Source organism: Serinus canaria, chromosome 26 (assembly GCF_022539315.1).
Source record: "Serinus canaria isolate serCan28SL12 chromosome 26, serCan2020, whole genome shotgun sequence".
In the NCBI taxonomy this organism is placed as follows: Eukaryota; Metazoa; Chordata; class Aves; order Passeriformes; family Fringillidae; genus Serinus; species Serinus canaria.
Genome location: NC_066339.1, coordinates 3,305,118 through 3,322,610, shown reverse-complemented (window position 1 = coordinate 3,322,610; position 17,493 = coordinate 3,305,118). Strand labels below are relative to the sequence as shown.

At 48.1% G+C, this 17,493-nt stretch overlaps 2 protein-coding genes across 2 annotated transcripts in view; one reads left to right on the top strand and one right to left on the bottom strand.

Annotated features, from left to right (window-relative positions):
- Positions 1-116: 116 nt before the first annotated feature.
- On the bottom strand, positions 117-1,895 carry FAM72A (family with sequence similarity 72 member A). The gene is made up of 2 exons (XM_050985412.1): positions 1,555-1,895; positions 117-274 (listed from the first exon to the last, which is right to left on the bottom strand). Exons 1-2 carry the CDS (start codon positions 1,710-1,712, stop codon positions 193-195), a joined length of 240 nt encoding a protein of 79 aa, XP_050841369.1. The 5' UTR covers positions 1,713-1,895; the 3' UTR covers positions 117-192.
- A 909-nt stretch (positions 1,896-2,804) lies between these two features.
- SRGAP2 (SLIT-ROBO Rho GTPase activating protein 2) overlaps positions 2,805-17,493 on the top strand; it is a 130,044-nt gene continuing 115,355 nt past the window's right edge. Inside the window, exon 1 of the mRNA XM_050984953.1 lies at positions 2,805-4,100. Coding sequence (XP_050840910.1) covers positions 4,034-4,100 — 67 coding nt within the window. The 5' untranslated portion in view covers positions 2,805-4,033. The remainder of the gene's footprint in view (positions 4,101-17,493) is intronic.

Sequence of the window (17,493 nt, the reverse complement as noted above, 5' to 3'; positions counted from 1 at the left end):
ATCGGGCAGGTGGCACACAAGCTTCCAGGAGCCTCCTGAAAGTGCTGCCACATTTCCGCTGGGGACTCACAGAAATACCCTGGCAGCTTCCCCCCAGCAGCGTTAAATCCGCACCAGGGAAGGCAAGCTGTTCCTTGCAGGAGGTGACAGAGGAGGGGACACCTCAGGGACACCCGTGGGGGGTGGCTGAGCTCACCACTTCAGGCAGGCGATGTTCTTCAGTTTGCACTGGCAGATCTCAGTGAAGTAGCAGCTCCCGATGAAATCCACGGTTCTGGGGGAAGGAAACGTACAAAGGTTTGGAGCTGTGGTGGTCACAGTGACACCGGGCTGAAGTCACCACAAAGTGATGCTGCCATTGCTCCTGGGTGGTTTGAACCACAGGGTTTTATTATTTTCCTTCTCTCAGCCCCACTCCTATGGAAACTTAAATAAGAGACTCACGTGACATTGCATGAGTATCAAAAATCCTCCTAAAATAGCCCAGAAAATCAGAGTTTGGTGCTGGAACCCTGAAAGGATTGAAAAATAAAGATGGAAGTGCCCTAAGAGGCTTCCCAGTGCATATTTAGGAGCACCCTGAGGTGCAGAGGAGCTGCAAAGAGCAGGAGATGCCAGAGCAGAAAACTTTGAGTTCTGAGCTCTGCCAGAGCTGGCTGATTATTCCTGAACATTCTTTGGAGCTGAGAAAATCAGAGTTCGGTGCTGGAACCCTGAAAGAATTGAAAAATAAAGATGGGAATGCTCCAAGAGGCTTCTCAGTGCATATTTAGAAGCATCCTGAGGGGCAGAGGAGCTGCAAAGAGCAGGAGATGCCAGAGCCTTGGTGCTCAGGGGCTCAGTGTGGCACTGCCATCAGAACCCTGCTCAGGGACATTGCTGCCAAATCCCAGCTCGGAATCAGAACAAAACCTCAGGGATGTCTAAACCCAAACCTTTGATTGCTTATCTCCTCTCCAGCCCATACTTTCTGATTACCATGTCATTTCACAACCTGATTTCCTTACTATTCAAATCTGGCTATGGGAAAGCAGCGCTGAGTCCTGGCAGCAGTGACAGATCAGGTTTGTTCTGTTTGTGGGTCTTTATTTCAAATTCTAATCCTCGCTTCGGGAACGAGCGGGAGGAGCTTCCCGTGCCTGCTGAGCCTGTGTCATCCCTAGGGATGGATTAAATTCAAATTTGGGTTTGCTCTGCACGGCACAGCCTCGCTTTTTACTGCCCTGCCGTGGGTTCGCGGGGGATGCGGGGATGGGGGTGCGGGGATGGGGGTGCGGGGATGGGGATGCGGGGATGGGGATGCGGGGATGGGGGTGCGGGTTTGGGGGTGCGGGTTTGGGGGTGCGGGGATGGGGGTGCGGGGATGGGGGTGCGGGGATGGGGGTGCGGGGATGGGGGTGCGGGGATTGATAGGGATGCAGGGATGGGGTGACCCCTCCTCTGCAGGGTCGTTCTCCCGGTGACAGCGGATTCCGGAGCCACGCCGTGTCCCCCGGGGCTGGCAGGACCCCGTGCTCGGGTGGGACCAACCCTTTCCCCCTTCCCGGCGCTTACCCCGAGGGCGGCATGTCGGTGGAATAGAGGTCGGTGTCGGTGTTGGTGTCGGCGAGCAGCACCGCCTGCATCCCCCGCCAGCTCAGCACCTGCCGGCAGAACCGGCAGCACAGCACGCTCACGCACCGGTCCGCGAAGGTGCAGCCGCTGGAGGACATGGCGGCTGGGACCCTGTCCCGGTCCGGTCCGGTCCCTGTCCCGGTCCTGATCCTGATCCTGTCCCTGTCCCGGTCCCGGTCCCGGTCCCGTTCCGGTGCCAACGGCCACGCTCCCACCTGTCAGTTTGAATTCCAGACCGCGCCCTCCCATTGGGCACCACAGACCACGCCCACTCCATTGAAAAATCCGGTGGCAGCACACCTCCCGCCTGGCTATTGGTGGAAAGGCGCGCCGTGCCTCGTTTTTATTGGTTATATTTGCTGTCAGTCACACTCTCGTCCCGCCCCTGCTCCGCGCTCCGCCGGCGGGGCGGCGCCACGGGCGCCAAGCGGCGGGAAGAGGGGGCCGCCTCATCTTGGGGAGGGCAATGTCTGATTGGTTACGATGCCCGTCGCTCATACCCAGCGCTCCGCGCCCATTGGCCGAGGCGCTGGGCAGGGCGGGGCGGCGGCGGGCCGGTGCGGGGGACCGGGCGGCGGGCGCCAGCGGCCGGAGGACGCCCGGCTGCGGGAGGCGGCTCCGCAGTGCCCAGGTAATCGCCCCGCCCGGCCGCCCGACCCCCGGCCCTCCCGTGCCACCCCCGGCGGACCGCGGGCTGCCCTCCGCCGCCGGCCCCGCCGCCTCCCCAGCGCCCCGAGCCGCTTCCCCCCAGCCCCGGCCCCCCCTTCGGGACCCCCCCACGCTTCCTCTCCCCGCCGCCCGCATTGTTCTTCCCGGGCGGGATGCGGATCCGGCGGGTGCCGTGTTTATTTATTCCTTCCTCCCGTCCGCGCATCTCCCGCGGGGGGCTGCGGCCGCGCGCCCTCCCTCCTCCCCCCTCCTCCCCCCCAAAAAAACGGGGAAGAAATCCAAATTGGAAAGAAAAGACGGGGGAAAAGTTGTGTCCCGCCCTGCACAGCGCAGCGGGCGCTGGAAGGAACCCTAAATCACACCCCCCAAAAAAAATACCGAAAAGGGAGAAGCTGCGGGCGGAGCCGCCCGGCGGGGGCGCGCCCGGTGTGCCCGGGGCTGCCGGCGGCGCGGCCGAGCCCGCGGTCAGCGGGGGATGCTGCGGGCCCGGGGGAGCCCCGCACCCCTGGGAGCCCCCACGGCCCCGGCTGCCGCTCCCCGAACAGCCCCGGGAGCCGCTCCCCAAATTTTCCCCCGGGACCTGCATCCCAAATCAACCCCAAATTCTTTCCAAGGACCTGCGTCCCAAATGAACCCCAAATTCTCTCCAGGGCACTGCACCCCAAATCAATCTCGAATTCTCTCCCGGGATCTGCACCCCAAATCAACCCCAAATTGTCTCCCAGGACCTGCACCCCAAATCAACCTCGAATTCTCCCCTGGGACCTGCACCCCAAATCAACCCCAAATTCTCTCCCGCGAACTGTATCCCAAATTAACCTCAGTTTTTTTCCAGGGACCTGCACCCCAAACCAACCCCAGCTCCCACTGGAGCCGCGTCACCCCCGGGAGCCGCTCCCCAAATCCCCCCCGGGACTGCGCCCCAAATGAACCCCACCGGAGCCCCATCCCAAAGGATCCCTGCTCCCCGAACCATCCCCTATTCCCCCGGGAGCTGCATCCCAAATTATCCCGGGATATCCCGGAGGAGCCGCCGTGCCCGGTGCCGGTGTAGGCGTTCCCTCGGTCACCTGGGGGCTGCAGCTGGATCCTCACCCTGCTGCAGCTGCTGCTGCTCAAAGGACGATTTGCAATGTCAGGGTGTCAGGGCAGCTTTGCTTCCCATCACAAATTTGGGCTGCCGGCAGTGATTTTCTAAATATAAATATATAATTATTGTTATTTTTTTTAAATTTTTATTTGCAGGCAAGCAAACCAAAGCTGCTTCTCCTCTGCTGCTGCTCTCGTTTGGGATTTGATTTGCATCATCTCCGTGCCCATCAAAAGAAATAATTAAAAAAAAAGAGGAGAAGAGAGGAAAAAAAAATAAAAAAGGGCAAAGCAAACCCACACAAAACATGTGCGGAAGGACTTCCACTCCCTGGCTGTGCTATTGAGGATCAGGAAGAGCCTTTGGGGCTGCAGGATCTCGCTAGGCTGATGCTGCTGCTCAAGGATTTGGTGCAGGGAGACAAAACTGCTGCCTCTTCCATCCGCTGATCTCAACATCTGCATTTTCCTGCTGCTGTGCTCCCTCTCACACCCTCTCTCCATGGACTGATTTTTTGATTTTTTTCCCTTTTTGCGGGGGGGGGAGGGAAGGACGAGCAGAAAGCCAAGGCATCGTGCTGAGAGGAGCGAAAATTCCCTTTTATATCTCGCGTTCTGGTGGATCTCTTTCGAGGTTATTCAGCTTTTTGGGAAAGAAAACATGACGTCGCCAGCAAAATTCAAAAAGGATAAGGAGATCATAGCTGAATATGACACTCAAGTTAAAGGTAAGGAATGGTTTTATTTCCATCCCTTCGCTGCAAGCCTGCCTGGCGATTGTAGGAGTTTGCAGTGGATGTTTGGGTGGGGAAGAGGGAAATCATTTGCAGATTGCCTGGAATTTGCAGGGGGTTTTTTTGGGAATACAAAGCTGGGTCGGGTTTGCAGTGCTGTGTCTGTCCCTGTGGGGTGGTTCCTGCTTTGGTGCTGCCGTTTTTAAGGTGGTTTTTTATGGAATACCCCCATTTTTGAGTTCGGGGAGATCCATCTTTTCCTGCCTGCCGTTCCCAGAGACGGCTTTGCATGTGAAATATGAGAGGCAGGGAATTGCTTTTTAATCCTCTGCCTGTCATGGGAATCTTTGAACAATCTGTGCAGTGTCACAGGAGCATATTTCCACTGCTGCTGATGGGGGACTGTGCTCCAGGGTCCCTGGGAAGCTGTTTGTGCTAGAAACTTCCATTATTCAGGATTTTCCTCGGGGTGAGTCCATCATCATTCCCTGCTTTTCCTTGCCGTGCTGGAGTGTAACACCTCGAGGCTGCAGTGTGGGTGTGGGTGTACACACAGACAGAGAGAGAGAGAAAAAAAATGAATAAAATGAATAAAACTCGTGCAGCAGCATTATTCCCATAATAACCAGATTTAAACAGACTTGCAGTGACCATGCAAGTCTCCTGCAGAATTCAGCTGGCCATCATGTGCCCTAGGTTAAAAAAGAATAATAAGAGATGGTGAAATCCCCCCCGGAGCTGCTTATTTTTGTGAAGTTTTTGGGATAAGACGTATTTAAAAGAATAATTAGGGCTCGTGCATGGCTTGATCTGTCGCTGCTGGGAAGTTCTGAGATTCAGTGATTTATCTAATTGGTTGAAACTTGCTTGGTATGCTCAGAGCATGCAGGAAAGATGGCCTTGGGGCAGGGTTGATTGAGTTAAATCAATGCAATTTGGGGGGAAAAAAAAAAAAAACAACAAATCCAGATTTAAATCTGAGGAGATTCAAATTGACAATTAAGATATTGTTTTGCAATTAGGTGCTCAGTTATTTTTCCTGCTGGGGAGGGGGGGTTTGCTTGTTGGTTGCAAACATTAGAACGTGTTGTCCTACGAGCCATGTCCTACCCTGACCCCTGTGCCCTGCACCTAGAAGCACTTTGGGTACTTCTGTTGAAAAATGCTTATTTGAGCAAATATCAAGCTGTGCTGAGAGTTTATTTTGATTTTTCTTTTTTCCCCTTGCATATTGAGGTTTTTAAAGTTAGAAATGGAGAAGGGCGTGTTTCTCTTTTACTGGTTTAGTTTCTATTCCTGTTTTCTTGCTGTCTTTGGAACTGGGAATTGCAGTCAGCATCAAATTAGAGGTTTGTGGGCTCTTTCATTATTTACCCCATCAAAATGTGCGTGATAGATGCGAGCTGGCAGTCACAATATTTGGGAATAACACGGAAAGGAGGCTTTGGAATTAGCAAAGCACATCCTCTCACCTCTCAGCTCCTGCATAAATTAGAATTCCTTCCCTTCCTTTTCAGACAAGAGAGCAGGAAAATGGGAAGGAGCCTTCCTTGCTGCTGCCAGAGCTCAGCTCACCTCTGGGGCTGTCACTGACCTGGAAATGTGCTCCCAAAAGTGGATTGCAGTAGTGGCACATGGATTTTTTTGTTTTTTTTTTTTTTGCTTTTTGGCCTTATAAAGCCTTGGTGCAGGAGGTTAAGGAGGGCGGAAGGGATCTGGAGGAGCTGGGAGAAGGGGGTTTCCTTCCTGAATTGGGGTGAGGGCAGGGATGCCTTCACCTTGGGATGCTCCTGCTGTCCCTCTGGGGAAGGAGGTGCTGATCCATCTCCTGGGAGGGACCAGCCAGCTCAGAAATGCACAGGCCAGTCCTGTACCAACCCTGTCCTCCATCCCCTGGTTTGTTGTAGAGCTTTTCCTTCCCCTTTCCAGCCAGCCCTGACCTTCCAGGAGCTGCTCTGACAGTGGGGATCCTTCTCTCCCTGCCTCGAGGTACCAGCTTAGGAGGGAGACTTTGCTCCTTTCACAGCACCCCAAACCTTTGCTCGTTTTGTGCTTTTACATCCCTCCCCTAAATGTCTCTGATGCAAAGCCATGACAGCCCCACAGGTAGCTCAGTCCTGCTGTGATTCCTTAGGGAATCTCTTGTGATTCCTTAGGGAATCTCTCAGCTCTCACTGCAGGTCTCTCCATCCCATGGCAGGCTGAGATGCTGCTGAAGCCACTGAAATCCTCAAGTGTGGTGGTGCTGCCTGCTCACCGAACACACCCAGGTTCCTGCAGGAGGATTTTGGTGTCCTGCTCCAGTTCTGCCCTCAGCTGAGGGAGCAGCATGGAAATGTTAACTCTGAAATCCATTCCCTGAGCTGGGAAGGGGAGAGGGGCTGTGGGGGTGAGATGAATCACGTGTTGGCGTGCTACACGAATTGTGAGGTGGCATCTGCTCCTCTGATGAGAAAACTCAGATATTTTTTGCTGGCATTTAGAAACTTGGGGCGTTTTTTGTGCTTGGCTCTGCGCTGGGAGCTGTGTTTAGAGGCTTGCTTTAAAACCCTTAATCCACAAACACCTCCTTAAGCACTTTAAATGATTGCTAATGGAATGATGGAGCTTTGTTTAAAAATTTAATAGCCTTAAGTGGTTAATCAGAAGCCATTTAAAGAATGGTTTGATTAATAGATCATCGCGAGGCAAAATTTTTGATTTTCTGTTGCTGAATGAGCTCGGTGGTTTTTATTGAAAAAAGGGGCAGAGGGCAAAGGATGATGGAATGGTTTGGGTTGGGAGGGACCTCAGAGCTCAGCTGATGTGCAGGGACGCCTTCCACCATCCCAGGCTGCTCCAGGTGTCCAGCCTGACCTTGGGCAGCCCAGGGATGGGGTGTGGGTGAGTGACACTTTGTGTTCTCCCGCAGCCATCAGCTGGAGGTATTTCTTGTCTCCCCACAGCCATTCCTCTGCCTCTTTTGGGTTGGAGCGGGCTCTTCCCGTGGGGAGATCAACATTTGAATGAAGTCAATTTCTGACTGAAGATGATTTGATAGGGGTGGTGGAGGGAACAGGAGCTCCCTCCTGGTGACCTGTCCCCTCTGGCTGTGCCAGGCTGGACACAGCCTGCTCTGACCCTCTGCCTGACCACCAGAGCACGTGCTGGATTGCCCAGTGACCCCCTGGTCTCCAACATCTGGAGGTTCAGCTCCAAACCCACTCCTCTGCAGAAGGGAATTAACCCCAGACACTGATTTCCCCCAACACCTGCGCTGACCTCCAGCCTTCCTCCATCACTTCCATGCTTTGTCCTCTCTGCTCTTGGACAGGGACTCCTTGGAGTGCTTTTTTGGAGGAAACTCCTGCAGGAATCTTGTCAAGCACTCAGGATTCTCCTGCCAGGATGACCCGGGGCCAGCAGGGGAGGGAAGAGCTGCTTTGATACCTCCCGGTGCCATGTGCTCACAAAGCCTGGGAGCCCTGTGAAGCTGCAGAGTGAGATTCCCTCACTCCATATGGAGCCTTTGATATCTCAAGCTCATCCCCTTGTCTGGATTGTCTCTCCCAATTCCTTTGTGCAAGTTGTGGCGAGGCAGAGATAATTAATTTATGCTGTGCAGTGTGTTCCGTGTGAGGTTGGGCTGCTGCTGCCTCTCTGTGCCCCAGCGAGCACTGTCAGGGTGTTTTTTGGTTTAATATATTAAATTGGAGTGTACACTTGCAGAGGAAAGAAAAGCCAGTGATTTATCTCTTAATTCTCCTTTTCTTTCTCCTCGTGTCCCACGAGAGCCTTATATTTAATTAGTTTGTAGAAAGCCTCAGTAAATAGCTCCATGGTTGGAGCTGCAGAAATTTAATACTGACATTTTTTTACACAGCGAGGGCTCATAAACCACTTCTGTCCTTGAGTAGTCGCTAGCAGAGGTTAAAATGCATCCTCTTGCAGATCTTGCAGCCCAGCCCAAAAAGTGCTAAAAATATGACAAATGGATGAGGTAATTTACAGCAGGAGCAGGCAGAGCCCAGAGGTGGCTGCGTGGTTGCTGAGCTGAGTTTGTCTTTGCTCGGGGAAGATTCCTGATAAGAACAACTTCAGGCAACCTCCCAGCTGCCATCACACTCAGGCCACTGAAATATCTCAAACTTTTCCCTTAAACCTCCCCAAAATGGCTGATAAATTTTGGATAAATCCCTTTTCCCTCTCTGGGTTGAATAGCTGAGTGTGTCTGATCTGATTGTGATTTTTTTTTGCCTTAAATGCTGTGTGGAAATCTCATTTGTATGGTCCATCTTCCTGAGGGATGCTGGGCAGTTTTTAATCCTGGTGAACTCTCCCAACTCCAACTGGTCCAGCCCTTCTGGGTGTGAAGATGGCAGAAGCTGCTGGGATGGGGTCAGAGCTGGAATTTGGGGTTGGAGGGGGAGTGTGATGCTTTTGGTGATGATTTGAACCAAAAATTGGCATTTCTCTCAACGACTGCAGGGTTTTTTTACCTTCAGATGGAGCTGAGATCACTGCCATTTGTTTTACTGCTGAATTTTGGGGTTTTTCAGTGGTGTTGGTGTTACACATAAATGTTGATTTCTCTTTTGTGTTCACCACCTGTTCAGGTCACCAGGTTGGTCACGGCACACCATGACCAATCCTTGGGTGGGATTCCCAGAATTTTTAATACACCCTATAAAGAGACTTTTCCACCCCTCACCCCGGTGTGGTTGAGTGAAACAATCCCCAATTCTGATATTTTAACTCTGCATGCTTGGATTAACGTTCCCATTTAAAATGTAAAACTACCTTTTAAGGGGGTTTTGCAGTTCATCAGGGCTCTGTGCCTGTAAGTGATTCCATTTGTTTGCAACAATGACTTGCTCCAAACTCTGGGCTCTGGAATTGCTGTGGAATCATCTGGTTTTCTGCAGTTCCTGATAGTGCTAATCCCTGGAGTTTTGGAGCTGGATTGGGCCAGCCAGGCATCCCTGGTGCCAAAAAAGGGGGAAGGGGGCGTTGGGAGACTGCCTTGATCTTCCAGCAATAGTTTGTGGTTTTGTGTCCAACTCCTGCTAATGGATTATTAATGAGGATGGAAAGAGGTGAAGGAATGCAGAGTCTGCCTCCTTTCCTCTCCAGCTCCAAAATCCCTTTTTTTTTTTTTTTTGCAGTTTCATCAGGTGTTGGAAGGCTGGAGAGCAAAACTGACCAAACCACTCCATCCTCTAAATGCTGCAGCTCCCTCCAAAAGCAGAGGGAATTGCCAGTGTAACTCCAGTAGGATTCTATAAAAAGTTTCCTGGTCGTAGCCAGTTTTCCCTGACTCCCAGCTAAGGGACAGGACATTTTTCCTCAGCTCTCAATGATTTCCTTTCCTGGTGAGGTTACAAATTAGTATCTTTCCCTTTGCCTGTCACTTAAAAGGCTCAACTCCTCTTTTATTCTTTTTTTAAATCCTTGCTAATTTTTTTTTGGCCTTTTTGGGGATTTTCTTGGAAGAATCTCTTTGCCTGGTCAACTTTCTTTTCAGCTGTCGTTACGAAGAGTGAAAAATCTGAACCTTTGTTGAGATGGAAAGTATGTTCAAACACATGTTCCCTTGAATGGCTTTCACTGTGCCATGCACAGTTGATATTCATTACTCACAACTTTATTTAGTTCATTTTTTGGGATGACTTTCACAGATTTCATGGTTTCTCTCTGAGAATTCCTGCAGCATCCCGGGTGTCCCGCTCTTGGAACGCTGTCAGTGCTTTGCAGGCAATGGAAATAAATGCAATTATGGGATTTATTGGGGGATAAAAGTGTGGAAGAAAAAGGGAGAGAGGGTCCTGACCTTGCAGTAATTCCATCAGTAGAGACCAGTCTCCATTTTTGCTTCCTCTCTGCCCTTTTCTCCCCAAATTGCAGCACTCCAGCAGACAAACCAGGGCCTTCCTTCTGTGGAATGATGCTCACTGAAACCCTGGGTGGGTTTGAAGCCTGAAACCAGATGGATGCAATGTCAGGAAGCCCAACTGGTGTTTTTTCCAAGAAAATGGTGGAAATGGATTGGAACCATTCCAAACTTTGTCCCTTTTTGCCATCAGAGTAGCTGTGTGCTGTGGTTTGTGTGCAGATCTCCTGCCCCAGTTGTTCTGTTTGGAGTTCAGTCACAGGTGTTGCTAAATGTGCTGCAGAAGTTTTTAGGTCTTTAAGTGTTTCCAGCAATAATTCCCCTTGTTTTGTGTGAAATGGGCTGAATTAGGCCTTTTTTACTCTGAAGAAGGAACCAAATAACGAGATTAACTCCAAACCCAGCGTGGATTTCAATCTCCACCCCAGCCTGCTGCATCAGGGCGAGTTGGTTGGTCCTGCTACACCTGACCTTGGTTTGGTTGTTTTATTTTTATTTTTTTCTTCAATCACAGGACTTTCCAGGAAGAGCTTCTTGGCTTCTCCAGTCAGGGAAGGATTTTGGGGTTGTTTTTGTACCCCTGCCATTGGAGGATGGTTTTCCTGCAGGGAGGGAACCAGGGAACGATGCAATTTATAGATGGGGAGTGCTTGCAAATTGAATTTCCTTAAAATATCAGCAGTTGTTGCCTGAGTTCCTGAGTGTGTCCTGGGCCAGCAGTCCAGTCCCACTGCAGGGCATGCTCTAAGCTTGTGAATTTAGGTGGGAAAACTGGGAAATTCCACACCATCCTTTTCTTTAAGCGAGTTCCCACTGGAGCAGGGCTCTTGCTGTCCTGCAGCTCTGAGTGTGTGGCTCTAAAACACACTTGATGTGATTCTGCTGCTTCTAGGGAAAATAAAAATAAAAATAGGGGTTATTCACATGTTTCATTAGTGCTGTTTGTGGTGAAATAGGGGGAATTTTTGGGGTAGGATTGCAATTACACCCACCAGGTGTAATTGCTCAGTGTGGGCAGGGCTGTGGCCACCAGGGCCAGCTGGTGGCTGCTGGCTGGGACAATTCTGCTCCTTCCAGGCCAGCTCCTCTGGGAAGGGCTGCGGGAGGCTGGTGATGTTCTCCTGGGAAGGGAGAGCTGTGAGGAGGGAGCTGCTCCCGAGGTATCCATCCCTGGGGGGAAATGAAGCACAGCTGATGCTCTCCCACCTTCCCGGGGAGCCAGAGCTGGATCCAGTGCCTGTAAAGCAGAATCAGGGAATTGTTGGGATGTGCAAAGATGCTGACATCCCTTCCCTCTGGCTGGAGCCTTGAGCAAATCCACTGTCCAAGTCCCATTTAGCTCCCTATTTGTCTAGTTATTTATATTTTACATTTTAATTTATGTATGTCTATTAATTTATTAGTAATACATAAATAATACATATATTTATGAATAGATAATAAATAAATATATAATACGCATTAGTATAATAATATAAAAATAATATATAGTAATATGAAATAATTCATTATATTATAGCTATTATATTATATTATAGCTATATATTATATTATAGCTATTATATTATATTATAGCTTTATTTTATATTATATTATAGCTTTATTTATATTATATTATAGCTTTTATTTTATATTATATTATAGCTATTATTTTATATTATATTATAGCTATTATATTATAGCTATTATATTATGTTAAATTATATTATAATATATTATAATATATTATAGCTTTTATATTATGTTATATTATAGCTTTTATAGTATATTATGGTTTTTATATTATATGATGTTATAGCTTTTATATTATATAATACATTCTTATGTAATATAAATTAATATTATAATTAAATATAATAAAATATAAATAAAATAATTTATATATTATTATAATTTATATATTTTAATTTATGTAATATAAATTAATATTATAATTAAATATAATAAAATACAGATATAAGAATATATGGAATACATATATTCTATAATAATAATAGATGTATTATTTTAGTTATTGGCAAATGTCAGTTCAGACCTGTGACCCGTAAAGCAAATTATCAGGGGTGTGTTTTGGCAAGCCTGATGAGCCTGAAATGCATCAAAATCTGAGGAAGAAAAGCTCATTAATAAGAAGCAGCCATTGTTGCTGTGAGGTGGAAAAAAGTCTCAATTTTCCTCGATCTGTGCAGGGCTGAAGGAGTGACAGGGAGCCAGCAGAGAGTGGGGTGCAGCCCCACGGAGGATTCTCCCCAGTGTTTGTTATCAGCCCCTCAGAAATGGAATAAAGGAAATGTAATAAAATAAATGTAAAAATGTAATAAATGAAATAAACCCTGTGAAGTGGTTTTGGAAAGGAGCCTGCCTTTGCTTTGGTCTCTGTCAGGACTGCAGCCCTTCCTGACTTTGCTGTCCTCTCATCTGGTGAGCGAGGAAGAGGCTTCATCCCAGTTTTCCCCCCCCCCAGTTTTCCCTCCCAGTTTCCCAGTTTTCCCCCCCAGTTTCCCAGTTTTTCCCCCCCAGTTTTTCCCCCCCAGTTTTTCCCCCCCAGTTTTTTTCCCCCCCAAGTTTTTTTTTTCCCCCCCAGTTTTTTCCCCCCAGTTTTTTTTCCCCCCCAGTTTTTTTTCCCCCCCAAGTTTTTTTCCCCCCACAGTTTTTTGCCCCCCTCCCCCAAGTTTTTGCCCCCCCCCAAGTTTTTTTGCCCCCCCCCAAGGTTTTTGCCCCCCCCCAAGTTTTTTCCCCCCCCAAGTTTTTTTGCCCCCCCCAAGTTTTTTGCCCCCCCAGTTTTTTCCCCCCCCAGGTTTTTTCCCCCCCAGGTTCCCCCCATCCCCCCCCCCAGTTTTCCCCCACGTTTTTTCTCCCCCCAGGTTTTTTCTCCCCCCAATTTTTTTTCCCCCCAGTTTCCTTTTTCCAAGCCCCAGTTATCCCCCAGTTTGTGCTGCAGGGCGGGCTGGGGCTCCTCGAGGAGGGACCAGAGCTGCACAAAGATGCTGAAATAGGAACAAAAGGCTTTGCCTGTGAAGGACTTTAAAGTGTGCAGCTGGAAAAGGGAGGGGGAAAGGAGGGAGCAGTGCAGCACTACAAAGGTCACAGGATACACTGATGATGTTTGGATGGAAACTCAACTTGCTATGAATGAAATTGTGCTCTTGTGTTTTCCCCCTGGAGCTGAATGTCTAAAAACTCTGAATACTCCTTGTTCTTTCTTTTTTTTTTTTTTAAACTTTTCAGTTTCTGGCGCTTGTAAGCTGTGCTGTAGAAATGAAAAATGAAAAAAAAAAAAGGGGGGAAAAAGGGAGGATGGACAGCACCCACAGACAGGCTGGGAGAGGCTTAAACAGTCTGAGCTGTGCCAGGTTCATCAGAGCTGTGGCATTCTGGGGTTCTGGTTATTTGCAAGGCAAAATTCTGTCTGTATAAATGTGTGAGGTTCCTCAGCAGGGAGCTGGTGCTGGCTGAGATTTCAGCTCTGCTGAGCAGGGCTGGTGGATAAACTCAGAACTGGGGTGAGCACCCTTGGAGCAGATTTCTGGAGCCCTCGAGTGTTGATTTGATTTCCTGTGTGTGTGAAGGCTCGTTGCTGGTTGCTAAATTGCCTTTGCTGCCTCCTTCTGCCATCCAGATTGTTCCTGTCTGCTCTGAGGTTGGTTTGAACTTTTATCAATCCATATGCTGCTGTTACCTTCCATGAAATGATTAATTTCTGACTGTAAGGATAAATTAATTTACACAAAAGTGTAAGAGAAGCCCTTTTATTTAGGCCATTTGCCTAATGCCAAACACATTTATAACCATTGTCTTCATACTTAAGGAATTAATCTTAATTTAGGCTTTGTGTCAGATTATTTCCCCCATCACAGTGAACTTCGTGTAATAAAGCTGGGAAGGGCTCCTTGCATCCATTAATTTCCACTTTTCACACTTTCTCCCTGAAAATCTTGGCTAAAAACACTCCCCACCAAACCTGCCCACGGAAATTCAGGTGGTACTTTGGTTTCAGATTTAAACTGGGGGGAAAAAAATAATTCTGGCACGGCCCCCTCTGGAGAATCCCTGCAGGTAGAGGTTTGTTTTACACCCTGAAAGCAGTGCCAGCTTTTGGCAGCAAAGGAAGTGTTTTGGTTTGGTTTTGTGGGGGCTTTTTCTTTTATTTTGTTCTGGAACTCCCAACTATTTTCTGGTAAACACCCTGGAACAGTTGGGCTGTGATTTATCCCTTGGCTGCTCCTGACTCCTTGATTTTCTTGTCCTTGCTGAAGTGAGAGGCTCAGAAGTGGCCCCAGATTTGAGGCTGCCATCAGAATTTTGGGGAGGAACATGAAAAACCCACGTGAAGATTTGGGGAATTCCACAACCTCCAACATCCCATATGGAGGGAGGAGAATGAATGTTGGTTTTGTGCTGCTGGAGGTTCCTTGAGCTGTGAGTTCCACACTAAACACTGGCTGGGAGCTGGAATAGCAGCTATAATTTTCTCCCAGCTCCCCTCACATGGTTTGCAGTGGTTTTAGGATCAGGCTTCATGCAAATAATTCCCATTGCACCCCACCCTGTCCCAAAGCCAGAGCAGCTCCACCAGCTGCTAGGGTTGGGATGAAAGTGCTGCTAATTTGCTGTTCCCTTTAATTGAAGGATTCTGCTAGAAGTTATTTATCTGTTGTGTGTTTAAACACATTTATCAGTCCCAAAAGATCGATGCCTCTCCTTGCAAGGAGGAGTTTGCTTTGAGGAGTCCTGCAGGGAGAGGTGTGTGCAGGGCATGGGAAGAGCCAGTGGATTTTGATTGATTTGTGATTTGATTTTTAATGCAAGCCATCAGCATCCAGCCAGCCCTGCCTGGGCTGTCTTGTGGGGAGGTTGTGCTGTGTGTGCAGAATGACTTGGAGGCTTTGACAGCGACAGGGAGAACAAATCCAGCTCTGGGCACTACAAGGAAAACTGGTTCCTTTTCCTTCCCCCTTCCCACCTCCTTTTTTTTTCATTGCTTCTTGTCCTGTGCCTCTCTAAAAGCTGATTTTGTCAACTTCAGATCCCCCTGAAGTCTCACTGCTTATTACAATAACACCAAAACCTGTTGAACATTCACTTTCTTTAGAGCACAAATCCTCATTTCTCTTTCAGAGAATATTTTTGGGTTTTTTTTTTTTTTCCAGATAATAGGAAAGCATTTTGGCTTTTGTGTTTTGATCAAAAAGTGGATGAAGTGTTTATTTCTCTGGGTTTGTTTGAAGTAGCCCAAACACAACGTTCGTTTCAACACAATAAAAGCTCTTCAGCTGTATCACAGATTTCTTGAAGTTTATATTTTATTACTGCATCACTTTCCAAATTTCACTCAGCATCTTATCTCTGCTTAGATTTTGGCCTCCCTTGCCTCTTAGTGTAAATGAGGGAGTTGATGAATCATATATAATAATTAAAATTGAGAATTCTTGCATCTTTGATGCCTGAAAAACCCAAGAAACCCAAAAGCCAGGGTTGTCTTTCAGATAATTCTGATTCTGAAGCTTCCTGTAGCACATTTTAAACGTTATAAATGTTATTTCTCAGCTGCCTTAAAGCTGAATAATCAAATTATTCTATTTGATTTGTTATCAAATACACAACTGCATGTGTATTCTAACATGCATGTGTATTATAACATGCATGCAATAGAAAATTGCTTTTTTCCTTTCAAATTAAATGCATTTTCATTTTGAGAAGCTTATTTATGATCATTAAAAGAGCATCCAGTTGAACCTTTTGGTGGTGTGCTGGTGTCAGAGCTGTTCTTTGCCTTGGCTGAGGACAGGGATCCTCCTGCCCTTGCTCCAGATCTGGTTTTTTGGGAGTCAGTGTTCCCTGGCTGCCTGGGTTGGGCCTTTCAGCACATCCTGCTCAGCCCAGGAGTAGGTGAGGAGATTCCATGGTAGGGAATTACTCCAGCTGACCTAAATCAAGGTCTCTGGTGAGATTTATGGGATTCAGTGACACATCTTGAAACATGCTGAGAGAACACGGAGCTTTTTTCTATCTTGTTTTGTGTCTGGCAGTGCAGCCTGCCTGGCTGGACAGGACGTGCCTCTTCTTTTCAAGAAAATTCCTTGGACAGAGGAGATAACTGCACAGGGCTTTTACTTTGGGATTTGTTTGTTTTTTTCTTGTTCCTTTTTGAATTTTTGGAGGGGACAGAAGGACAGATCCCAGGGTGATGCTGAATGAGGGGTCTGTGCAGCCAAGGGTGCTCCCTGGACCAGCTGGGAACAGGGAGAGGAGGATGCAGCTCACCCCTCCAATAAAACTGAGCTGCAAAAACAATCCAAAACAGCTCCAGGGGTGAGTCAGAACTTTGTACAGTCTGGAATCAGATTGTCAGGAAGCTGAAATGTGTCTGCAGTTATCCCTCGCTTTCATTCCTGTCTCCCTTCACTTTTTCCCTCTCTCTGATTCCTGCTGTTTTGGGGATTAAGAAGGAAATAAACACTCCCCTGAAATCTCCCAGCACAAACAATCAGCTTTGCTATTTTTAAGCGCCGTTTTTTTGGTGATTCTCCCAAAGTTCTTTTTGCTCCACTGGGATTGAGTTTGAATGGCTGTTTTCTTTAAGTTTTATTTTTAGGAGTGGGAGGCTTGTGTGAAGTTCAGTGCTGGCAGAGATTCTGGTGTGCCAGTCCTGGATGTCGAATTTATATTTTTAAATCTTGAAATCTTTCGAGCTGCCAAGAAGAGAGGCCAGGTGAGAGTGTGAAGGATGCTCATTTTGCCACCTCCTGTTCTGGGATTGTGTTGCCACTTCCCCACATCTTTTAGGAACCCTTAGTGTTGAAGCCAACCTTCCCTGTTCCCACTGAGCCTGAGCCTTGGGAAGCTTTTTAATTTAAACAGGAGAAGTTTGGGTATTTAACATTTTGGGGTAGAGCAAGCACAGCAAACTATTTGTGGGCTGATTCCTTGTCCTTTCCTTGTGTAGAACAAACTCTGTTTCCTTGGAGTGGGGATGGATTTTTGGGGGGTGTGTGGGGCAGAGGGGCTGGTGCCAGAGCAAACAGAAGATTCCTTGTGCTGCACAGACCTTCTCCTTTTTTTCTCTAAATAAACTAATACTTTTTGGTGCCTGGTGCTGGGAATTCCTGCTTTCTGACCTAGAGGTGCAGGGGCAGGAGGCTGCTCTGGTGCTGTCTCAGGCTGAAGGTGCTCACCTGAAGGTGCTCACCTGGCTTTTGCTGCCATCCCACACAAGGAAAACGCTGCACAGCAATCTTGGAGGAAGGGGAAAAGTGTGTCAGGAGCAGAGAGAAATCAGCTTTGCCCTGGCAGTTATTAGGCTGGCCTTGAAATGGAGCGAGTGCCTGGTTCCGTGGTGGTTTCATTTTCTGTGTTGAGCTCAGGCTGCTCATCCCAGCGTTTTCTGCACCCTGGGAATTCTGTGCCAGTGCTGACACTGGGGATGGCTTCTATTACTGATGGCAAATTGGTTAATAATGTGCTTACTCTGAATAAACTAATACTGCATGCTGCCTGGCTTAATAGTTTTTCTACACC

Coding starts and splice junctions, on each gene's coding strand:
- FAM72A (XM_050985412.1), bottom strand. CDS start 1,712: ATGTCCTCCAGCGGCTGCACCTTCGCGGACCGGTGCGTGAGCGTGCTG. Junction 275..1,554: donor ACCGACATGCCGCCCTCGGG/GTAAGCGCCGGG, acceptor TCCTTCCCCCAG/AACCGTGGATTTCATCGGGA.